This window comes from Nothobranchius furzeri, chromosome 4 (genome assembly GCF_043380555.1).
Source record: "Nothobranchius furzeri strain GRZ-AD chromosome 4, NfurGRZ-RIMD1, whole genome shotgun sequence".
Classification (NCBI taxonomy): Eukaryota; Metazoa; Chordata; class Actinopteri; order Cyprinodontiformes; family Nothobranchiidae; genus Nothobranchius; species Nothobranchius furzeri.
The window spans coordinates 9,382,054-9,401,632 of NC_091744.1; the positions used below are offsets into that span (position 1 = coordinate 9,382,054).

The 19,579-nt window shown below is 47.9% G+C and overlaps 1 protein-coding gene across 1 annotated transcript; it reads right to left on the bottom strand.

The window, feature by feature from the left end:
- Positions 1-4,844: 4,844 nt before the first annotated feature.
- LOC107389728 (B-cell receptor CD22) lies at positions 4,845-18,896 on the bottom strand. Its single transcript, XM_015966004.3, has 12 exons — positions 18,770-18,896; positions 18,534-18,672; positions 18,366-18,442; positions 17,985-18,281; positions 17,688-17,921; positions 17,505-17,609; positions 17,214-17,426; positions 6,223-6,561; positions 5,884-6,141; positions 5,626-5,719; positions 5,494-5,533; positions 4,845-5,407 (listed from the first exon to the last, which is right to left on the bottom strand). The coding sequence occupies exons 3-12, from the start codon at positions 18,418-18,420 to the stop codon at positions 5,318-5,320; spliced, it is 1,725 nt and encodes a 574-aa protein (XP_015821490.1). The 5' UTR covers positions 18,421-18,442; positions 18,534-18,672; positions 18,770-18,896; the 3' UTR covers positions 4,845-5,317.
- Positions 18,897-19,579: the final 683 nt, after the last annotated feature.

Below are 19,579 nucleotides of genomic sequence, written 5' to 3' on the forward strand. Positions count from 1 at the left end.
TCTGACATCATGCATACGTAGGCAACGATAACCTCGTGAGATCAAGGCGGCCGTAGATTTTGGAGCAAGGCACTGCAGTTGCTCTCCACTGGCTGCAAAACCTAGAGGATGACGGGAAACGCCTGGCTCTCACCTGATCTAAGATCTGATTGGTTCATATTTTGATCCAAACATCCGGTGGTAGAACATGAAATGATAGTTGGTCACATGTATTCTGTAAGTCATGTTACGTTGATGATGACAAGAATTTAGGCCATAAAGATAAATGTGTTTTGTGTTCTTTTGTCACAATTCCTATGAGCACACTAAACCTACAGCTGATAACCTTTACTTATTATTACAGTCAGGTCTCCATATACAATATATGATATCCACAAGCACGTGAGGATGTGTTTCAGCTGCTAACAGGCACCAGAATTAAAATTGAAAATTAAACAAGTGTGAACGCTAACGCGATATCTTCAGCCATCGTCACCCCCGAGCTAAACATGCAGGAAATTGTGTCCGACTTAAACGCCGGCTTTCAGCCACTCCCCCTGATTCTTCCGTCAACTCTTATCTGTTTTCCAGGCGAGGCGCAGCTCAACTCGAACACGGCCATCGAGTCAAGGTGGGTTGGTCCAAGGCGCGCTGATAACTAGGCCCCGCCCCGTTACATAATAAATGTTATATTACTGTATATTCAATTCAATTCAAGTTTATTTATATAGCGCCAAATCACGACAAGAGTCGTCTAAAGGCACTTCACATAATAAACATTCCAATTCAGGTCAGTTCATTAAGCCAATCAGAAATAATGTTTCCTATATAAGGAACCCAGCAAATTGCATCAAGTCACTGACCAGTGTCAGTGACTTTACATCAATCCTCATACTAAGCAAGCATAAAGCGACAGTGGAGAGGAAAACTCAGTTTTAACAGGAAGAAACCTCCAGAGAATCCTGGCTCAGTATAAGCAGCCATCCTCCACGACTCACTGGGGATTGAGAAGACAGAGCAGACACACACACACAAGCACACACACACACACGTGCACACACACACACACACACACACACACACACACACACAAAGACAAGTAATGTGTCTATAGTTATATTGGGATGTCTTAGTAAATATTCTATTTTGGTGAAAGATAAACTTTATTGTATTTATCCTAGTGGATCTATAATTAAACGGGTAAACTAGTAGTAGCACATCCAACGTCAAGGAAAGCAAAAAGTTATTATCAGGGGAGGGAGAAATTTTAAGTGGTTAGCAGCAGTGTGCTAGACGATGGCCCCCTCCATGAGGCCACCACAGCTCAGCAGAACATCGTTGTAGCTTCTTCTGGGGAGAAAAACACTTGGAGAGAAAATAAAGTTAACAGCTGAAATTGCAGAAAATAATACAGTTAAAGAGCAGACTGTAGAAGAAAGCAGTGTGAAAAGTGGTCAGTGTATGCTCCAGCAGTCTAAGCCTATAGCAGCATAACTACAGAGATAACTCAGGATAATCTATCCCAGGGATTCCCAAAGTGTGGTGCGCGCACCCCCAGGGGGTGCGCGAGCTGCCGCTAGGGGGTGCGCGAGGTGAAAAGTGTAATGGCTGCGGAGCTCAGAGAAGTCTGTCATATGTCACCATTAGCGTAGAAACTCATTTGTGGGTGGGCCAAAGAAAAAGTAAGTGGGCACAATAAATGTAATTGAAAACAAGTATATTTTTGCGCACGCGCGTGTCCTCCGCATGTGCCCTAGCTTCATAATAACAATGCGCCGAGCTTCAGCACTCTGGCCTGCGCACGCCGATATGTTCCGTATTTGATAATTTTTAACGGTGTTGGAGAAATCTGAAGGTGGTGAGTCATTCTGGCAGATTGTAATTAACACCTGTCTCATGCAGGTGTTCTGACGTTGTAAACCTCACACACAGAACATTGTGGATGTAACAAAATAACAAGAAATGATTCCCATTCAGGCTATTAACAGCGTGCTGAAGATCTGGAGTTCAGAGTGCGTCTGTCAGAGGTCAGACACGTTCCGGCTGAACCACGACTCACGGGTGCACATGTGAGCACATCTGGGCTGGGCAGAAGTAATTTTACAACATTGGTTTAAATAGCGCGAGACGCGGTGACTTGAGCGGCTGTGCCGTGCGCGCGTGCGCGCGCGCACACACACACACACACACACACAGATTCAATAAGCGCACACGCTGCTTTAACTCTGGCGCGCTGTCGGACTGAAGGCAGAAATGAACGCTGCCTCCACGTGATAAAAACTTTTAAGAGGTTATTTTTCATTCAAGGTCAAATTAAGATATTAGCTTCTGGGATGAGTCGGGTCCGCTCCAGCCAGTGACTCCTCATGAACCTGACCACAACTCATGTTACTGCAGCATTTGTTATTCAAGTCAGCGTGGCAGTGGATCGCAGATTCAGCCACACCATAAAACAGCAATAAGTCGGTCTGAGGCAAAAGTGAACATCATGGCTATATCTTGTCCCCTATAGACATTTGATTACGCACAAGTAGGTGATCAGCTCAGGTTTATGCAGAGTAGAAGGAAGGAGAGCGCTCTGGACGCACAGGTTAAACGTTCCTACTTTAAGAAAACCGTTAGATTGCATTGTTTATGTGCTACCTGGGCACTCTAAATATTTATTTAAAATGAAATCAAAGGAAATTGTAATGGTATCGAAAGTTTATTAATTACTATTTAAAAAATGAAAGTGATGGGGAATTTTTTTAACCCTGTCTGTTTAGCTTGACATCTGATATATATATATATATATAGAGCCATGCCCCGATGTGGGGGCTGGGGGGGGGGGGGGGGGGTGCGTCGACTTGGTCGGGACATAGAAGGGGGTGTGCGGCTAAATAAGTTTGGGAACCACTGATCTATCCTATTTAGATGGAAGAATGTTGGAGTCAGGGCAAGGGAGAGCCATCTTTACCGACTGTACTCTCCACCTCTCTCTACTCCCCCACTTGTCCAGATTTTAACCATAGGCCCTATCAAATAAAAATATTTTAAGCCTATTCTTAAAAGTAGACATTATGACATTACGTCATGATATCATGATATCATGACATGGCATGACACAACATCATGACGACATGACACAACATGACATCTTGATATGACATGACATCATGACATGACATGACATAAAATGACATGACATCATGTCATCATGACATGACATCATGACATGACATAATTTCATCATGACATCATGACATGATAACATGACATGATGACATGACATCACGACATGTCATCACAACTTGACATGACATCCTGACATGACATTACATCACGACATGACATGACATCACGGCATGACATGACGTCATGACATGTCATGACATTAATACATGACATGATGACATGACATGATGACATCATGTCATGACATTACGACATAACATTATATCATGACATGACGACATGACATCACAACATGACATGACATGACATGACGACATGACATGACATGACATCACGACATGACATCACAACGTGACATTACATCACGACATGACATGACATCACAACATGGCATGACATCATGACATGACATCATGATACGTGGAAGTTTGGTCAATTTTAAGGTTCTTCTAATGGTTTTTAAGTGTCTTAACGGTCTTGGGCCTTCTTATCTATCAGAACTGCTTTTACAATATGAACCCTCGCGGCCTCTGCGCTCCTCTGGCAGGCGTCTCCTGGTCATCCCTAAAGTCAGGACACAAACTCACGGCGAGGCGTCCTTCCAGTGTTTTGGCCCTCGCCTCTGGAACGAGCTGCCAGAGGACCTCAGGGCCGCAGAGAACGTTCATGTTTTTAAGTCAAGACTCAAGACCCATCTTTTTAGGTTAGCTTTTATCTAAATATTTTCTACAGTTTTATTTCTCGTTTTACATGATCATATTTTATTACTTGCTTTGCATGTTCTATATAATTATATTTTAGCACAGTTTTATTATTAAATTATTATTTTACTGTCTATATCATTTTATTTATTACTTATTTTCTAATTTTAGTCATTTTTATTAGCTCTTTTATTACATTTTTACTCATTTTAATCCAGTGTTTCCTCTGTGGGGGCCCTCTGCCCCGGGAGTGGTGGTCGACTGTAGCTTCCTGGGCCCTCTATAGGTGGGGGTCTATGCTCCCCCTCCACTGAGCGCCCTGACTTAGTGTGGAAGACCTGATGCTGCCGGGGCAGACGGCTCCTCTGATGGCGTATCCTTGCGTTACCATACTTGGCACATCTGGACTCAGCCTAATATAATTTTTACTTGTGTGTGTGTGTGTGAGTCTGTGTGTGCGTGTGCTTGCATATGCTTGTAAATGTTTTTAATCTGTTATGGGAATCTGGGGTCATTTTGTAAAGCACTTTGAATCACACTTTGTTTGAAAAGCGCTTTAGAAATAAAAATTGATTGATTGATTGCTGCAAAACACCAAGCCAGGTGGAATGCCAACGCCACGTCCACATCCGGGTTAACACCCACTTATATGCGATTGAATGAGTGACGTTGACAATCCACCTGCTCGCAGCCATTTACATAATATAATATAATATACCTTAATGGATATAAAAGCTAATGACAAAACTTACAAAGCGCTTCAGCTTTTCATTTAAAATTGTTTGAGTTTATCTTTGACATCAAATTGAACAGTATGTAAATTTATTTTTCTCGGACTGTTTTTTTTTTTAGAAATTTAAAAACAAAAAGATGCACAGTAATCTAATTGTTTCAGTCTGATAAACTGGATTTTAAAACAATACATTTTACGTAATTCCATAAAAATATGTAGAATGTACTAAGTAGAGTGGAAGTTAGGAAGCATTAAAATGACATTAATCAAATTCTTTATTCAAATTGATCATTTTGATTACAGAAGCTTGAGATTTACAAACATTAGTATAAAGGATTAATTATTTTATTATACAGTTAAAATTAGACAGATAACAAAAATACATGAAAAAAACTTGAAAATATTATATTAACAATTGATGTGGTATATGTTATTTTTGTCTCTTAAGTTTCCAATAATGTGTTACAAAGCAAGCTGCATCTCATGATATCTGGTCATGAGCACCTTTAATGTTTCAAAACATTATTAGCAAAATGGGCTGGAAGCTCTCAGCTACAGATAAGGTGACTCATTATCCAACCTCAAGGCAGGAAGAAGATATCGTTATTTGAAAAAGTGTTTATCTTAGTAACTGAGGCTTGTGGCAGCGCTCGTGGTCTCTGTTAACAGACCTGACACAACTTAGATCACGCTTGATGAGCTGAAACCAATTCCAACCCAAGCATAAAAATTACATGGTGTCTTCCTGTTGCTCATCTGACTCTGCTTCTGCAGAGGGATTTCTAGCCTTCAGTCTGAATGTCTCAGGCATCAGATTCACCTGAAGGACAAACAAACAAACAAACAAACAAAAACGCATATTCATTCAGGAAAGATGCAACATTACATTTTGCATTTTTTACTCACCTGTTTAGATGTTCTATTTCCACTTTGCTCAGTCTTTCTTCTGTAGGGTTTTATAGAATGAAATAAAAAAATAGTTGAGTCTAAATAGGACACCAAATACAAAAGTAGTGTGAAAAATTCTATATTTTTTACCTCATCATCAAGTTCAGTTTAAAACCAATTGGAGGGATCAGTAATAAGACGATCAGTTTCAATATATTCAGTATTGTAATTGATTGTCCGCCAGCTGTGGAGATTAAACCAGATGTTTAGTTCAAATGTGTCACTTTTAAATAAGACATACTTGCTTGATGTTGTTTCTTTCTTAAGTCACAAACTTGAGCTCTGAAAAATGCACTTAACACAATATTTCCTTTTCTCAAACATCCTTTAACAGCCTATCCTGCTTACGTTTGACAGTGAGAACCTTTATGGACGAGTTCACGCAATGGGGAGTTGTCACAGCACATGAGTAGTATCCTGCATGGTGACTGCTGACCGGGTTGAAAATAATGTGCTTGTTTTGGTTCTTGGGCAGGTCCAGAGTCTGATTGTTAAAGTACCACACATAGATCGTGCTGTCTGTCAGAGGGCAGCTAGTCGTGCAGGTCAGCCTGACCTCTTGACCTTCTGACACCTCTGCTGAGGGAACCACGGTGACCTTTACATCTGAAATATGGTTAGAAGTATGCAAATGAAAATTTACACTGACTGTGGCAGGTGCTGTGTGATTCAGACTTGTGAACGCACCTGTAACCTCTAGTATCACTCCAGGGGAATCAGGAAGTTTGCATTTGTCACATATTTTGAAGGTTAATATGTATTCTCCAGAGTTGTTCTTCTTAAGGTCATCAATTTTCAGTGTGTTTGTGGTATGGTCAATGTCGATATGCTCCACATGGTCCAGGTCATAAGCTAAGACAGCACTGGCCCCTGCCTCATCCACATTTCTTATTACCTTGTACCACATAAGTAGTTTAGAATTGCTTGGGTCTGAGTAAAAGCCAGGAATGCTGACTGAAGAGCCTTCCAGCCTACAGATTCTTCTGCTGTTATAATTCACCGTTGTGCAGCTGCCTACGCTGCCGCCTAAAAGAAAAAAAAAAGGAAAATTTAGAGGTGCATTATGTAATAATGAAGTGAGAGTGACATCCTGTGATCAAATTTGGGTACTGTAGCCCGTTTTCAAAATACACGGGTGACTTTCTTACAGTGTGGATCGGGTGGCTGACCGAGGCGGGAACATTGGCGATCCGATCCCCGGACAACGAAACTGGTTTTTGGGACATGGAACGTCACCTCGCTGGCGGGGAAGGAGCTGGAGCTTGTGGCAGAGGTTGAGCGGTACCGGCTAGATATAGTCGGACTCACCTTGACACATAGCATTGGCTCTGGAACCCAAGTCCTTGAGAGGGGTTGTCACTCTCCTTTGCTGGAGTTGCTCCGGGTGAGAGGCGGAGGGCTGTGGTAGGCTTTTTGTTAGCCCCAAGACTCTCTGCCTGTGTGTTGGGGTTTACCCCGGGGAATGAGATCGTAGCTGCCCTGCGCCTTGGGGTCGGGAAACTGGTCCTGACTGTTGTTTGTGCTTATGGGCCAAATATCAGTTCAGAGTACCCACCCTTTTTTGAGTCCCTGGGATGAGTGCTAGATAGTGCTCCATCAGGGGACTCCATTGTCCTGCTGGGGGACTTCAATGCTCACGTGGGCAATGACAGCATGACCTGGAGGGGTGTGATTGGGAGGAACGGCCTGCCTGATCTGAACTCGAGTGGTGTTTCGTTATTGGACTTCTGTGCAAGCCGCAGTTTGGCCATAACGAACACCATGTTCGAACATAAGGATGCCCATCGATACACTTGGTACCAGGGCAGCCTAGGTCGCAGGTCGATGATAGACTTTGTAGTCGTATCATCTGACCTGCGGCCGTATGTTTTGGACACCCGAGTGAAGAGAGGAGAGGAGCGGTCAACTGATCACCACCTGGTGGTGAGTTGGATCAGATGGCAGGGGAAGATGCAGCGTGGACCTGGCAGACCCAAACGCATAGTGAGGGTCTGCTGGGAATGCCTGGCAGAAGAACCTATCAAGACGGTCTTCAACTCCCACCTCCGTCAGAGCTTTGACCGCATCCCGAGAGCAGTGGGGGACATTGACTCCGAGTGGGCCTTGTTCCATTCTGCGATTGTTGAGGCAGCTGTTGCTAGCTGTGGTTGCAAGGTGGCCGGTGCCAGTCGTGGTGGCAACCCCCATACCCGCTGGTGGACACCAGAGGTTCGGGGAGCCATCAGGCTGAAGAAGGAGGCCTACAGGGCGTGGCTGGTCTACGGGTCTCCGGAGGAAGCAGACAGGTACCGGATAGCCAAGCGGGGTGCAGCAGTGTCAGTTGCCGAGGCAAAATCTCGGGCGTGGGAGGAGTTTGGTGAGGCCATGGAGAAAGACTATCTATCGGCTCCAAAGAGTTCTGGCAAACTGTCCGGCGCCTCAGGAGAGGAAGACAGCAACTCACTCATACTGTTTACATTGGGGATGGGGAGCTGCTGACGTCAACTGGGCTATAGTCGGACAGTGGAAGGAATACTTTGAGGAGCTCCTCGATCCCACCTACGCACATTCCGAGGAGGAACCAGAGCCGGGAGACCTGGGGATGGACTGTTCAATCTCAGGGGCAGAAGTTGCTGAGGTAGTCAAACAACTAAACAGCGGCGGAGCCCCGGGGACGGATGAGATTTGTCCTGGGTATCTCAAGGCTATGGATGTTGTAGGGCTGTCATGGTTGACACATCTCTGCAACATTGCGTGGTCATCAGGGGCAGTTCCTGTGGAGTGGCAGACTGGGGTGGCGGTCCCCATCTTTAAGAAGTGTGACCTGAGGGTGTGTTCCAACTATAGGGGGATCACACTCCTCAGCCTCCCTGGAAAGGTCTACTCCAAGGTACTGGAGAGGAGGGTCCGATCGATAGTTGAATCTCAGATTGAGGAGGAGCAATGTGGTTTTCGTCCTGGCCGTGGAACTGTGGACCAGCTCTATACCCTCGCAAGGGTGATGGAGGGGGCATGGGAGTTTGCCCAACCAATCCACATGTGTTTTGTTGATTTGGAGAAGGCTTATGACAGTGTCCCCAGGGGCACCCTGTGGGGGACGCTCCAGGAGTATGGGGTGGGTGGCTTTCTGTTAAGGGTCATTCAGTCCCTTTACCAGAGGAGCGTGAGTTTGGTCCGCATAGCCGGTAGTAAGTCGGGCCTGTTTCCGGTGAGGGTTGGAATCCGCCAGGGCTGCCCTTTTTCACACCGGTTCTGTTCATTACCTTTATGGACAGAATTTCTAGACGCAGCCGTGGTGTGGAGTGTGTCAAGTTTGGTGGCAGGAGAATCTCGTCCCTGCTTTTTGCGGATGATGTGGTCCTCCTAGCTTCATCCAGCTCTGACATTCAGCTCTTGCTGGGTAGGTTCGCGGCCAAGTGTGAAGTGGCTGGGATGAGGATCAGCACCTCCAAATCTGAGACCATGGTTCTCGACTGAAAAAGGGTGGCTTGCCAACTCCGGGTCGGGAGAGAGGTCCTATCTCAAGTGGAGGAGTTCAAGTGTCTCGGGGTCTTGTTCACGAGTGAGGGTAGGAGGGATCGGGAGATCGACAGGCGGATTGGTTCAGCGTCTGCAGTGATGCAGACGCTGAGCCGATCTGTTGTGGTGAAGAGGGAGCTGAGCCAGAAAGCCAGGCTCTCGATTTACCGGTCGATCTACGCCCCAATCCTCACCTATGCTCATGAGCTTTGGGTAATGACCGAAAGAACGAGATCGCGAATACAAGCGGCCGAAATGAGTTTCCTCTGTAGGGTGACCGGGCTCAGCCTTAGAGATAGGGTGAGGAGCTCGGACATTCGGGAGGGATTCGGAGTAGAACCGCTGCTCCTCCAGATCGAAAGGAGTCAGTTGAGGTGGTTTGGGCATCTGGTCAGGATGCCTCCTGGACGCCTCCCTGGGGAGGTGTTTCAGGCATGTCCTGCCAGCAGGAGGCCCCTGGGTCGACCCAGGACTCGTTGGAGAGGTTACATCTCCAATCTGGTCCGGGAACGCCTTGGGGTCCTGCCGGAGGAGCTGGTGGAGATGGCCGGGGAGAGGATGGTCTGGAGCTCCCTAGTTGGGATGCTGCCCCCGCAACCTGGACCCGGATAAGCGGAGGAAGACGAGGACGACTTTCTCACTCCTGCTCCATGAGTTCCATGACTGTTATCAGATACGGTTCAGCACCAGAAGATTCTAAGTGCTTGGGGTCCCCACAAGATTGCAAGGTGTCCCTGCAATTTTGTCTGTGTTGGCATTGTGATGGTAGCAAGATTTTATTTGTAAAAATTGCATTTAACATATCCCAATAAGACAACTTACTGTAAAAGTTACAACTCTGTAATTCAGTATAAAATTTGTAAATCATTCCATTTTATGTGTGAATGTGTGTAGGAGTTGGGGCCGGGGTTCTGTCTCATTGTAGATATGGGCAGGGGGGTCCTTAAGGAAAAATGATTGGAGAGTGAAGATGAGTTACTCAAAGTTGATGAGTAGATGCATACATTTTGCTGTAATATTTAAAGTAGTTTGAGATTTGTATTTTGTTTTTAATTTATCGTTAGCATTGTTAGCTCAATGTTAGCATCTAGCCTTCTTTAGCCAATAGGGCTGCCAACTCTTCAACTCTCCACCTCTCACGCATTGAGGGTGAGACACACACATCTGATCCTCATCACACGCTCTCACGCCACACCTCCAACATCTTAAGCTAAAGATTCCCCCCTCCCTGTTCTCATGAACAACAGACGGAGGCAAACCAGTCCATGCATCCCCCAGCATCCCACAGACAATTGACAGAGGTGAAATAAACCACACACACCCCCACACCTCACGGCTAACGTACAAAAGCAAAACATTGGTTACGTATTGTAACCCCAGATTCTGAGCCTAGTCGCAGCCCTTAAGCTAGCTGCTATTGGAAGGATGATCTCAGCATCAGCCAATCATGAAGAGCTTAAATGTACGCCCACCAATGGTGGGCACCCCTGTGGGTATATAAGTGGAGCAACTCCACTGTTCGCCTCCAATGGCTCTAAGTCCTACAGAACCAGTGGGGCCATTTGCTTAAGGGCTGCGACTAGACTCATAGAATCTGGGGTTACAATACGTAACCAACGTTCTATTTCATCTAGTCTTAGCCCTTAAGCTAGCTGCTATTGGAATAATGCGCAGCTGGATGGATTTATGCCACACTGGTTAGCTCAACCAACGGACACACCCAACATGTCTTCTTTTAGTGAGGGTCGCTCAGCTCAGCCGGGCTTAAAAGGCTGAGGCAGCCAGAGAGAAGAGTGGGCCCCCCACTAAAAATATCATCCACAAGAGGATGAAATTCATTCAAGTAGGGCTGATGTGGTGCCATAATGCTTTCACTCAGCCTGCTGAGGTCCAAGCACTGAACGAGTGATGGATCCTGAAGACATATCTCGTAAATAACAACGAGTAAAGGAACAGGGTGAAGCCCATGAAGCAGCCTGACAAATGTCTTCCATTGACACACCACTGTGGAGCGCCATAGAAGAGGAAATCCCTCTGGCTGAGTGAGCCCTGAGTGTCTCAGGAGGATCCCGCCCTGATGATGTGTAAGCGAGTGAAATGGCGTCACACAGCCAGTGTGAAAGACGCTGGGTCGACAGCGCTTGCCCAAGGGAAGAATCTCTGTAGTGCACAAACAGGCTTTGTGAGCGGCGAATCCCTGAAGTGTGTGACACATATCGTGCGAGCGCGCACACCGGGCAGAGAAGTTGGGAAGCCGCCTCCTCATCAGAATTATGGGGAGGAGGAAAAAGTCCAGCCAATGAAATTGACCTGGATTTGAAGGAAGTATTAATATTTTTGGGCACAAAGGCTGGGTTGGGGCATAAAACAGCGGACCCGCCATCTACCCAGATCCTGAGGCATGCGGGAGCCACTGAGAGGGCGGTTAGGTTGCTCACTCTCTTGACTGATGCCAGTGCCAGCAGCAAGGCAGTTTTGAGTGACAGGAACTTGAGTGAGGCCTGGTCCAAGGGTTCAAATGGGGCTTCAGACAAGCCGCCCAGAACCACCGTTAGGCCCCACTGGGGAAATAGCGGGTGGGACACAGGTCTGTTCCTTCTGACACCTTTTAGAAAATGTTTTGTGAGGGAATGATTGAAAACAGATCTATCTCCAAAACCCTGGTGACAGGAAGAGATAGCTGCAGCATATGTTTTAATAGTGCTAAATGCGAGGCCCCTGTCCATCAGCATCTGCAGAAACGATAGGACATCCGCCAGCTGGCAGGAGAGCGCTTGAACATTCTTCTCTGTGCACCATTTCTGGAAAGCTGCCCATTTAGCAGCATAAGATGCTTCGGTAGAAGGCGCCCGCGTACTCTGAATCATGGCGACCACATCATGCGGCAGCCCAGAAGCCTCTAAACATGACCACTCAGCGGCCAGACCCACAGCCGTTGGCCTATTTCTGGAGGATGTTTGATTATCCCATCTGCCTGGAGAAGGGCGTCCGCCCTCCACGGGAGCCTCCACGGGGAGCCGGACACTAGCGCTTGCAGGTCTGGAAACCATGACGCGGACACGCGTCTGCGAGCTACCAGAATTACCGAGAGCTGTTCCGACCGAACTCGTTCCAGGAGACGGGGGATCAGTGGGACTGGCGGAGAAGGCGTCCGCTCTGAGTGGGGGGTGGTCCCGGGGACTCAGGGAAAACCACAGGTGACACTGAGCGTTTTCGCGAGCCGCAAACAGATCCACAGAGGGTTCCCCGAACTTGATCCATATCTGTGATATCAGTGCGGGATGCAGATACCAGTCGGAGTTGCGGGGTCCCCCTCTCGACAGGATGTCTGCTGCCACATTCAGGACCCCCGGAATGTAGGTGGCTTTGATGAACAGCTGGTGGACATGTGCCCAACACAGGAAATCTGTGGCTACGCACAATAGTGGGAGGGATCGAACTCCCCCTTGGCGATTTATGTAGGCTGCTGCCACCTGGTTGTCTGTGTGAACTTCGACATGATGGCCATCGAGAAGGGCAGCGAAGCGTCTGATCACATTCGTCACTGTCATAAGCTCCAACAGATTTATGTGCTCGTGCGTGTGGGAGGGCCAGCTATCTGCCACCGTATGGGACAAGCACGTGCCCCCCCATCCCAACAGTGACACATCCGTAAACACAGATATGTATGACGTTGGACGTCAGATGGGGACCCCGTGTGAGAGGATGCAGGGATTCTCCCAGTGAGCGAAGTCCCCGCCCACTGAAGGGGGAACCCTCAACATACATCTCTTCTGACATATCGGGTGTACCCGGAGGCGGATGAACCAACGCTGCAGGCGCCTCGTGTGCAGTAAACCTAACGGCACCACAGCGTGGGCTGCAGCCATCATGCCCAGAAGTTTCATGACTAACAGGGCTCTCACGATCTTGCGGGGTTGCACGCGGGAGATCACCGTGGTGAGATCTGCCGCTCTTGCCGGAGACAAACGTGCTCTCATCAGGGAGGCGTTCAGCTCCACCCCGAGAAACACAATCGACTGGGATGGAAGGATAGAGCTCTTTTCCCAGTTTATGGAAAACCCCAGGGTTGACAGATGCTCTATTAAGTTCCTGGTTTGCTCCGACGCCTCATCTTTGGACCGGGCGCATAGGAGCAGATCGTCCAGGTAAAATAAAACCCTCATTCCCACCGTGCGCAATGGCTGCAGAGCGGTCTCCAGACATTTGGAGAAGGTGCGCGGGGCTAGCGAGTAGCCGAAAGGGAGACGATTGAACTGGTATTGAACTCCCTTGAACGAAAAGCGCAGGAACTTCCGGTGTTTGGGAATTACTGGGATGTGGAAGTATGCGTCTTTCAGGTCTATTGATGTGAACCAGTCCCCAGAGCACACGTATTCTAGGACTTGCCTCATGGTTAACAGGCGGAAACGCATCACTGCTATGGAGCAGTTGAACAGGGAAAGGTCGAGAATTGGTCTAATTCCTCCCGACTTCTTCGGTACTACGGGAGTAGAAGCCTGAGAGCTCTTGTCCGCGAGGGACTTGGGAAATGGCGTCCTTGGACAGAAGTTCCCACAGCTCCAGCTCCAGGGCCTGAGATTGTTCCCGTTGAAGGGAGGAGGAGCGGACAGAAAATGGAGTGTGTGACCGCAATGAATGGTCTCCGATATCCATTTGCTCATGAGACAAAGGCGGCGCCATTCTTGCGCGCGTTCCGACAGCGGACGCGTGTTCGAGGTCAGGTTAACGACGTTTGAGGACTGGGTTTGCGCCCTTACCGCCGTCGCTCGCACCAGAGAACTGGGAGCGACCCATGGAGGGCTGCGCTCAAAAGGGCGAGTGTGAAACAGCTGGAAGAGGCTGATCCGCACCGCGGAGCGTGGAGTCCAAAGTTAAAGGACGAGTGGGAGCCGGGCCCGTGCACGGGGATGACAAAGTGCCAGCGGATGGAGCCACGCACTGTGTCGCCGCACGTGGTCGCGACAGCGTCATGACATCCCGTCCCACCCAACGTTGTGGGGGAAGCGGAATGTGTTGGGCCTGGCTGGAAGCTGGGGCCGGTGTGCAAATGGACCGCACCCGTACAGCTGGCCGTGTAATATGACTGACTGCGGGAACATGCAGATGTGTCGCTGTGTGGGGAACATGTGTGAGGATTCGGCAGAGGACTGTAGGATTGTGCTCTCTATGTGACGTTTTTTGGGTTTTATTTCAAAACCAACTTCATTCACAGAGTTATTACAGTCATAAGCACACATTCCCCCCAACGAGTCATTTTCGTGGTTGATTTTGGCAAGGTTCCTGCAACTGTGACTGCCAAGATGGTGTCTGCTGGCTCTTTCGAAACCGTTGGCCGCCAACTCTCTGGTCCTGCTGAGGTGGAGCCGAAGCGGGAGGCCGGCTCCGTGGGGCGGGTGGTGCAGCTGGGCGCCTGAAGTTTCCGCGCCGTTCGTCCCATCATCTGGAGGAACGGCCGGAGTGCGAGGCTGACCGAGGGTGGACCAGGTCTTGCACCGTGGCTGACAGTTCAGCTGTCTTCTGAGCCCTCTCGATAACGCTCCTAAGATGAGGACCAAACAGAACGTCAGAGGTGATGGGGCCTTCCAGCATCTCCCTGTGCAGGTGTTCAGGAATGGAGGGCAGGGCCTTGAGCCACAAGGCCCGCTGGATAAGGGTCTGCAAGGCAGCAATGCGAGCAGAACCGGTGAGTACAGCAGCGCACAGATTGAGAATGGCATCAGTAGTTTTAGTAATGATGGTTTTTGACTCGTCAGGAGCGTCAAGCTCTTCCACCATTTTGGAAAAGCCAAAGGCAAGAAGGGCGATGTTATTTCCTGCAGCGCCGGTCTGGAAGGCGCACTGGTGTGCGCGGTCGGTGAGCCGCGTCAGCAGCTGGTCATGCTTAGAAGCAGGAACTGCTCGCGGGCCAGCGAGGTGGTTCTTGGCGCCAAACAGCGAGGCCAAGTCCGGCTCCAGTGGAGGAACGGAAGGCCAGCCTTGGTCGGAGAAGCCCTCGACCTTGGTAATGGGTGCATATGTGGAAATTGGCGCCTTGATCTTAGCAGGTTCGGAGAAGGCGGCGGACCAGCAGCTCATGGCAGTGGGGAAGCATGGCCAGATGGTGTCTGGACAGCGCGTCTGCGTTGCCCCGAAAATTCCCGCCAAATCATCTGCTTCAGGCGGTTCTGGCACGGCTAGCCCCTTGCGGAATGCAGCCGCGGAGATGATGGCGGGCAGCTCCTGGAGCAGTGCTCTAACTGCTGGCAGGGAGGAGCGAGAAGTCACTGGAGCAGAAGGACCCGCTGAGCGAGGCTCGTCGACCTCCGTGTTGTCCAGGAGGGAAGAAGGGCTATGGCAGCCAGCCTCGTCGTACTCCTCACTGTCGATGACATCGTCCAGTCGGTTGAAGCCAGCCGGCTCCTGGCCGACGTTGAAGAACTGTAAGGCCTTGTCCAGCGAGTACGTGTCAGCCACCAGAATTTCCTCGGCGGCGGCGGGGGTGAAGTACTCGACCCGGCGGATCTTTTCAGCCGCGGGCAGAGCTGCACAAAACGGGCACATGGCCTGGGCGATCAAGGCCAGGCCAGCGTGATGAGCACCGAGACAGACCTCACACTTGGCATGCAGGTCGCCGCTGGAGATGGAGCCCGTCTGGCAGGCCGGGCAGGTCCTGGCGTCCCTGGACATGGTAGGTGAGTAGAATGCTTCTTGGATAAATGCTCTTTAAAAGGAAGCTCTTAAGCTAGGCTTGAAGAGATAACGGAGGCGAACAGTGGAGTCGCTCCACTTATATACCCACAGGGGTGCTCACCATTGGTGGGCATGCATTTAAGCTCTTCATGATTGGCTGATGCTGAGATCATCCTTCCAATAGCAGCTAGCTTAAGGGCTAAGACTAGACGAAATAGAACAATCTGGTTCTGTCTTATGGACTGAGAATTAGTGACTCCCTGCTAGTTTCTGAGATCACTGATCAGTTCTGCGGTTTGAATGCTGTTCTGCAAACAAAACTTTATGTCACCCACAGCGTTTATGCTACTGAAACAAATTTTGTCTCAAAAGTAGGAATTGCCAGCTTCTGTAGCCAAGGATCAGACCACCAAGGTCCCCGCCCTCAACTACCACCCGTCACACACTGCACCTGACCCCTTTGGCCTCTCCCACGTGTGGTGAAACCATGGGAAGGGGGACCCACGTTTCGTCTTCGAGCTGTGCTCGGCTGGGCTCCATGGGTGAAATCCCAGCCACCAGACGCTCGCCAACGTACCCCACCTCCAGGACTGGCTCCAGTGGGGAGTCCCGGTGACCCGCGCCCAGGCGAGGGAACACGGTTTCCATTTATGCTTTTCATCATAAGGAGTCTTTTGGCTGCTCTTTGTCTGATCCCTCACCAAGGACCTGTTTGCCATGGGCGACCCTACCAGAGGGATAAAGCCTCAGACAACTTAGCTCCTAGGACCATTTGGACACTCAAACCCTCACCACAGTAAGGTGGCTGCTCAGGGAGAGTATCTGGGAGTCATCCAAGAGGGGCTCAGTGTAGATCTGCTGCTCCTCCACATCGAGAGGAGCCAGTTGAGGTGGCTCGGGCATCTGATTAGGATGCCTCCTGGATGCCTCCCTGGTGAAGTTTTCTGGGCATGTTCAACCGGGAGGAGGCCTAAAGAGAGACCCAGGACTATGTCTCTCACCTGGCCAGGGTACGCCATGGGATTCCCCTAGAGGAGCTGGTTCATGTGGCTGGGGAGAGGGAAGTCAGGTTCTCTCGACTTAGGCTGCTGCCCCCGCAACCTGACTCCGGATAAGCGAAAGAAAATGAATGGATGGATGGAAAGTAGGAATTGTTGTCAGCTTTTCCAAAGGGTTTTCATTATGGCTGTACATATTACGGTTCATCTGCTATGTGCCTCAGAGGGAGATGAATGCCATTTCTGCTGCCATCGGCCTCCATTATAAAAAGGAGCAGATTTTCTAATTTGTTCACTCTCAAACTCCTGTGATTACCTCATTATATCTCCTACAAATATTGAGCTAAACACACAAAAACTTCAACACTCGACCACTGAAGCCTTCTGCTGTCCATGGTTTGAACATTTTTAAAATGGAGCTCATAGTTTTTGCACAGAGTTCATAAAGGTGAGGACAACATTTTGGGGTCCTCAGCTGCATTTGTCACAGACTCAATGATTAACACTCACATTTCTCATTGGAGCGTAGATCTTCGTGGTTTTTTACGGCACAGGACATGTGAGAATGGAAGCTGATGACAGTCAGGTCCTGACTCTCACAGCTACTGACAGGTTTTCCGTTCCAGTACCACCTAAAGGCGGTGTGCAGGTCAGCAGCGGGGCACTTGTTGCCACAAGTCAAAGTGACCAGATGTTCCTCTTGGCTTTTCCAAACCTGTATTTCTGATGAATGAACATAAAAAGAAGAACCACATCAGTGTCATTTTTCACGAATGATGTGTTTTCATGTGGAAACATCACCTCTGGGATACGTGATGGAGCAGGGTTTATCCACTGACTTCCGCTCATGAGAGCATATTCTCCCATTGGCGTAGGTCACAGTGAAACAATCCCGAGTCACAGAATCTGCACACAAGAACTCCAGAGCAAGCTTCAACTTTTAAAAGACAGATGTTAGAGGGAGGTTTTTGGGATGTGACTCACCCACGGAGACCTCAGGAGCTCTATGAGCCTCATAACCTTCTGCAGCGCAGGAATATTTGACAGAGTCATCGCTGCTGACCAGCTCTTGGTACCAGGGAGACCAGCTGTCATAAACATACTGCCTGTTCTGGTACCAGACAAAAGGTGCAGGCGTTTCAGGCGGAGAACAGCTGGTTTTGCATATCAGAGTGACTTTTTCTCCCTCTGCAGCAGGAATCACCTTCACCTGCAGATCTGAGAGGATGTTCAGTTAGTGCACATTCTCCACAAACACGCAGCAGAAATGAGCTGCTCTACCTGCCACGTGTAGCTTGGTCTTGCTGCTCCAGCAGAGTTTAGGATCTTCACTGGATTCTCCGCAGCAGTAAAAGTCTTTATTACTTTCTGTCACATTTAGGATCGTCAGAGTGGCGTTGCTGTTCTGAGTTGCATTGTAGGAGACATACCTTCCGTCTTGTGGAAGCTCTTTCAGAATAAAGGTGGAGTTGTTTTTGTTTATAGTGAACCAGCTCATGTTGCCAGAGTTAGAACAGGTCAGATTCACAGATGAACCCTTAAAGACACAGGCGTGCTTTGTGGTTTCCTCCTCAGCCCCTTTAAAAATAGCGGAAACATGTTTTAATTTAAGGAATAAACACAATGAATTTAGCATCACGCCCATAAAAATCCAACATTTACCAGAGAAGAACAGGAAGATACCCATAAAAACCAACGTGGTTTCTGACAACAGCATGGTGACATCAGAACCTCAGGTCCTGATAAATACATTATAACCACACATGCAGATTTACTTTATTGCCATAGCAACAGTAATATTAAATGTAACTGATGTAGAGTGTAACCTACCAACCAAACCGAACAGCAGAGGTGTTGGAGAAGCTTCTGACAGTGTGGACTTGAGTTGGTGAATAATGCAGCTGCCTGCAGCTGTCGCACCAGAATTCATCCTCCTTCCTTCCGTAGTCAAATATGTATGTGAGATAATCTGTCAGAAAAAAAAGTGATGTCACGTATTCACGCACAAAATCTGTGGTTGCATCTCAACAAACGGACTACTTTTATCTTTTTAAGGCTTTACTCACAATCTTGTTGATTGTGACTTCTTGACAGCTCACAGTGGACATTCCTTTTACGTAAAAATGATATTAAAATATTTTCACTGCAGCATAAAAATGAGATCTGGGGCTGGTGGTGCAAACCCACTGAGCAGCTGCAACAAATGAAATTATGCATTTCAAAAATAGAACATTCAACCTAGATGTTGATGCTAAAGCACACCTGACACAGAAATACCCTCAGAGGAAGAGAATCACTGTTTTCTCTTTCATTCCTGCACATGTTGCACAGCCGTCCCCACTGAGGCTCTACCATCAAAACACGTCTAAAATCAAGCATCATGAATACATGAAGCAAAGCAACAAGTGATTTTTAATCAGCAAACTGTCAAACCGAATCCCTAAATGTAAGCAAACAAATCCCAGATTAACCTGAAACATGCAGAATGCCTCAAACTTCACCTGAATCTTTTCAAAGTTTAAATTACCTTGACAGAACACAATGTTAATCACATTAAAGAGAATTATAACTACTTTTGTTTCTTTTATGTAAAGAAAAAACAGACTTTATATAATTTTTTGCTGTTTTTGACCTTTATTTTGGTAACAAGGCAAACAATTTTAGTCACAACTTCTAGACCAATCATTTTAGAAAGCTTTAGTTTAGACAAATAAAAAAATTTAATATATAGTTCATTTAATGCATTTAATGCAAATTCATTTCTGATATGAACATTATTGTATGAAGATCTTCCAGAGATACTGAAGTTAGAATCACAGGGAAATGTCTCGGGTACTCATTTGACCCAACAGCTAAAGCATAATAAAGACTATTTT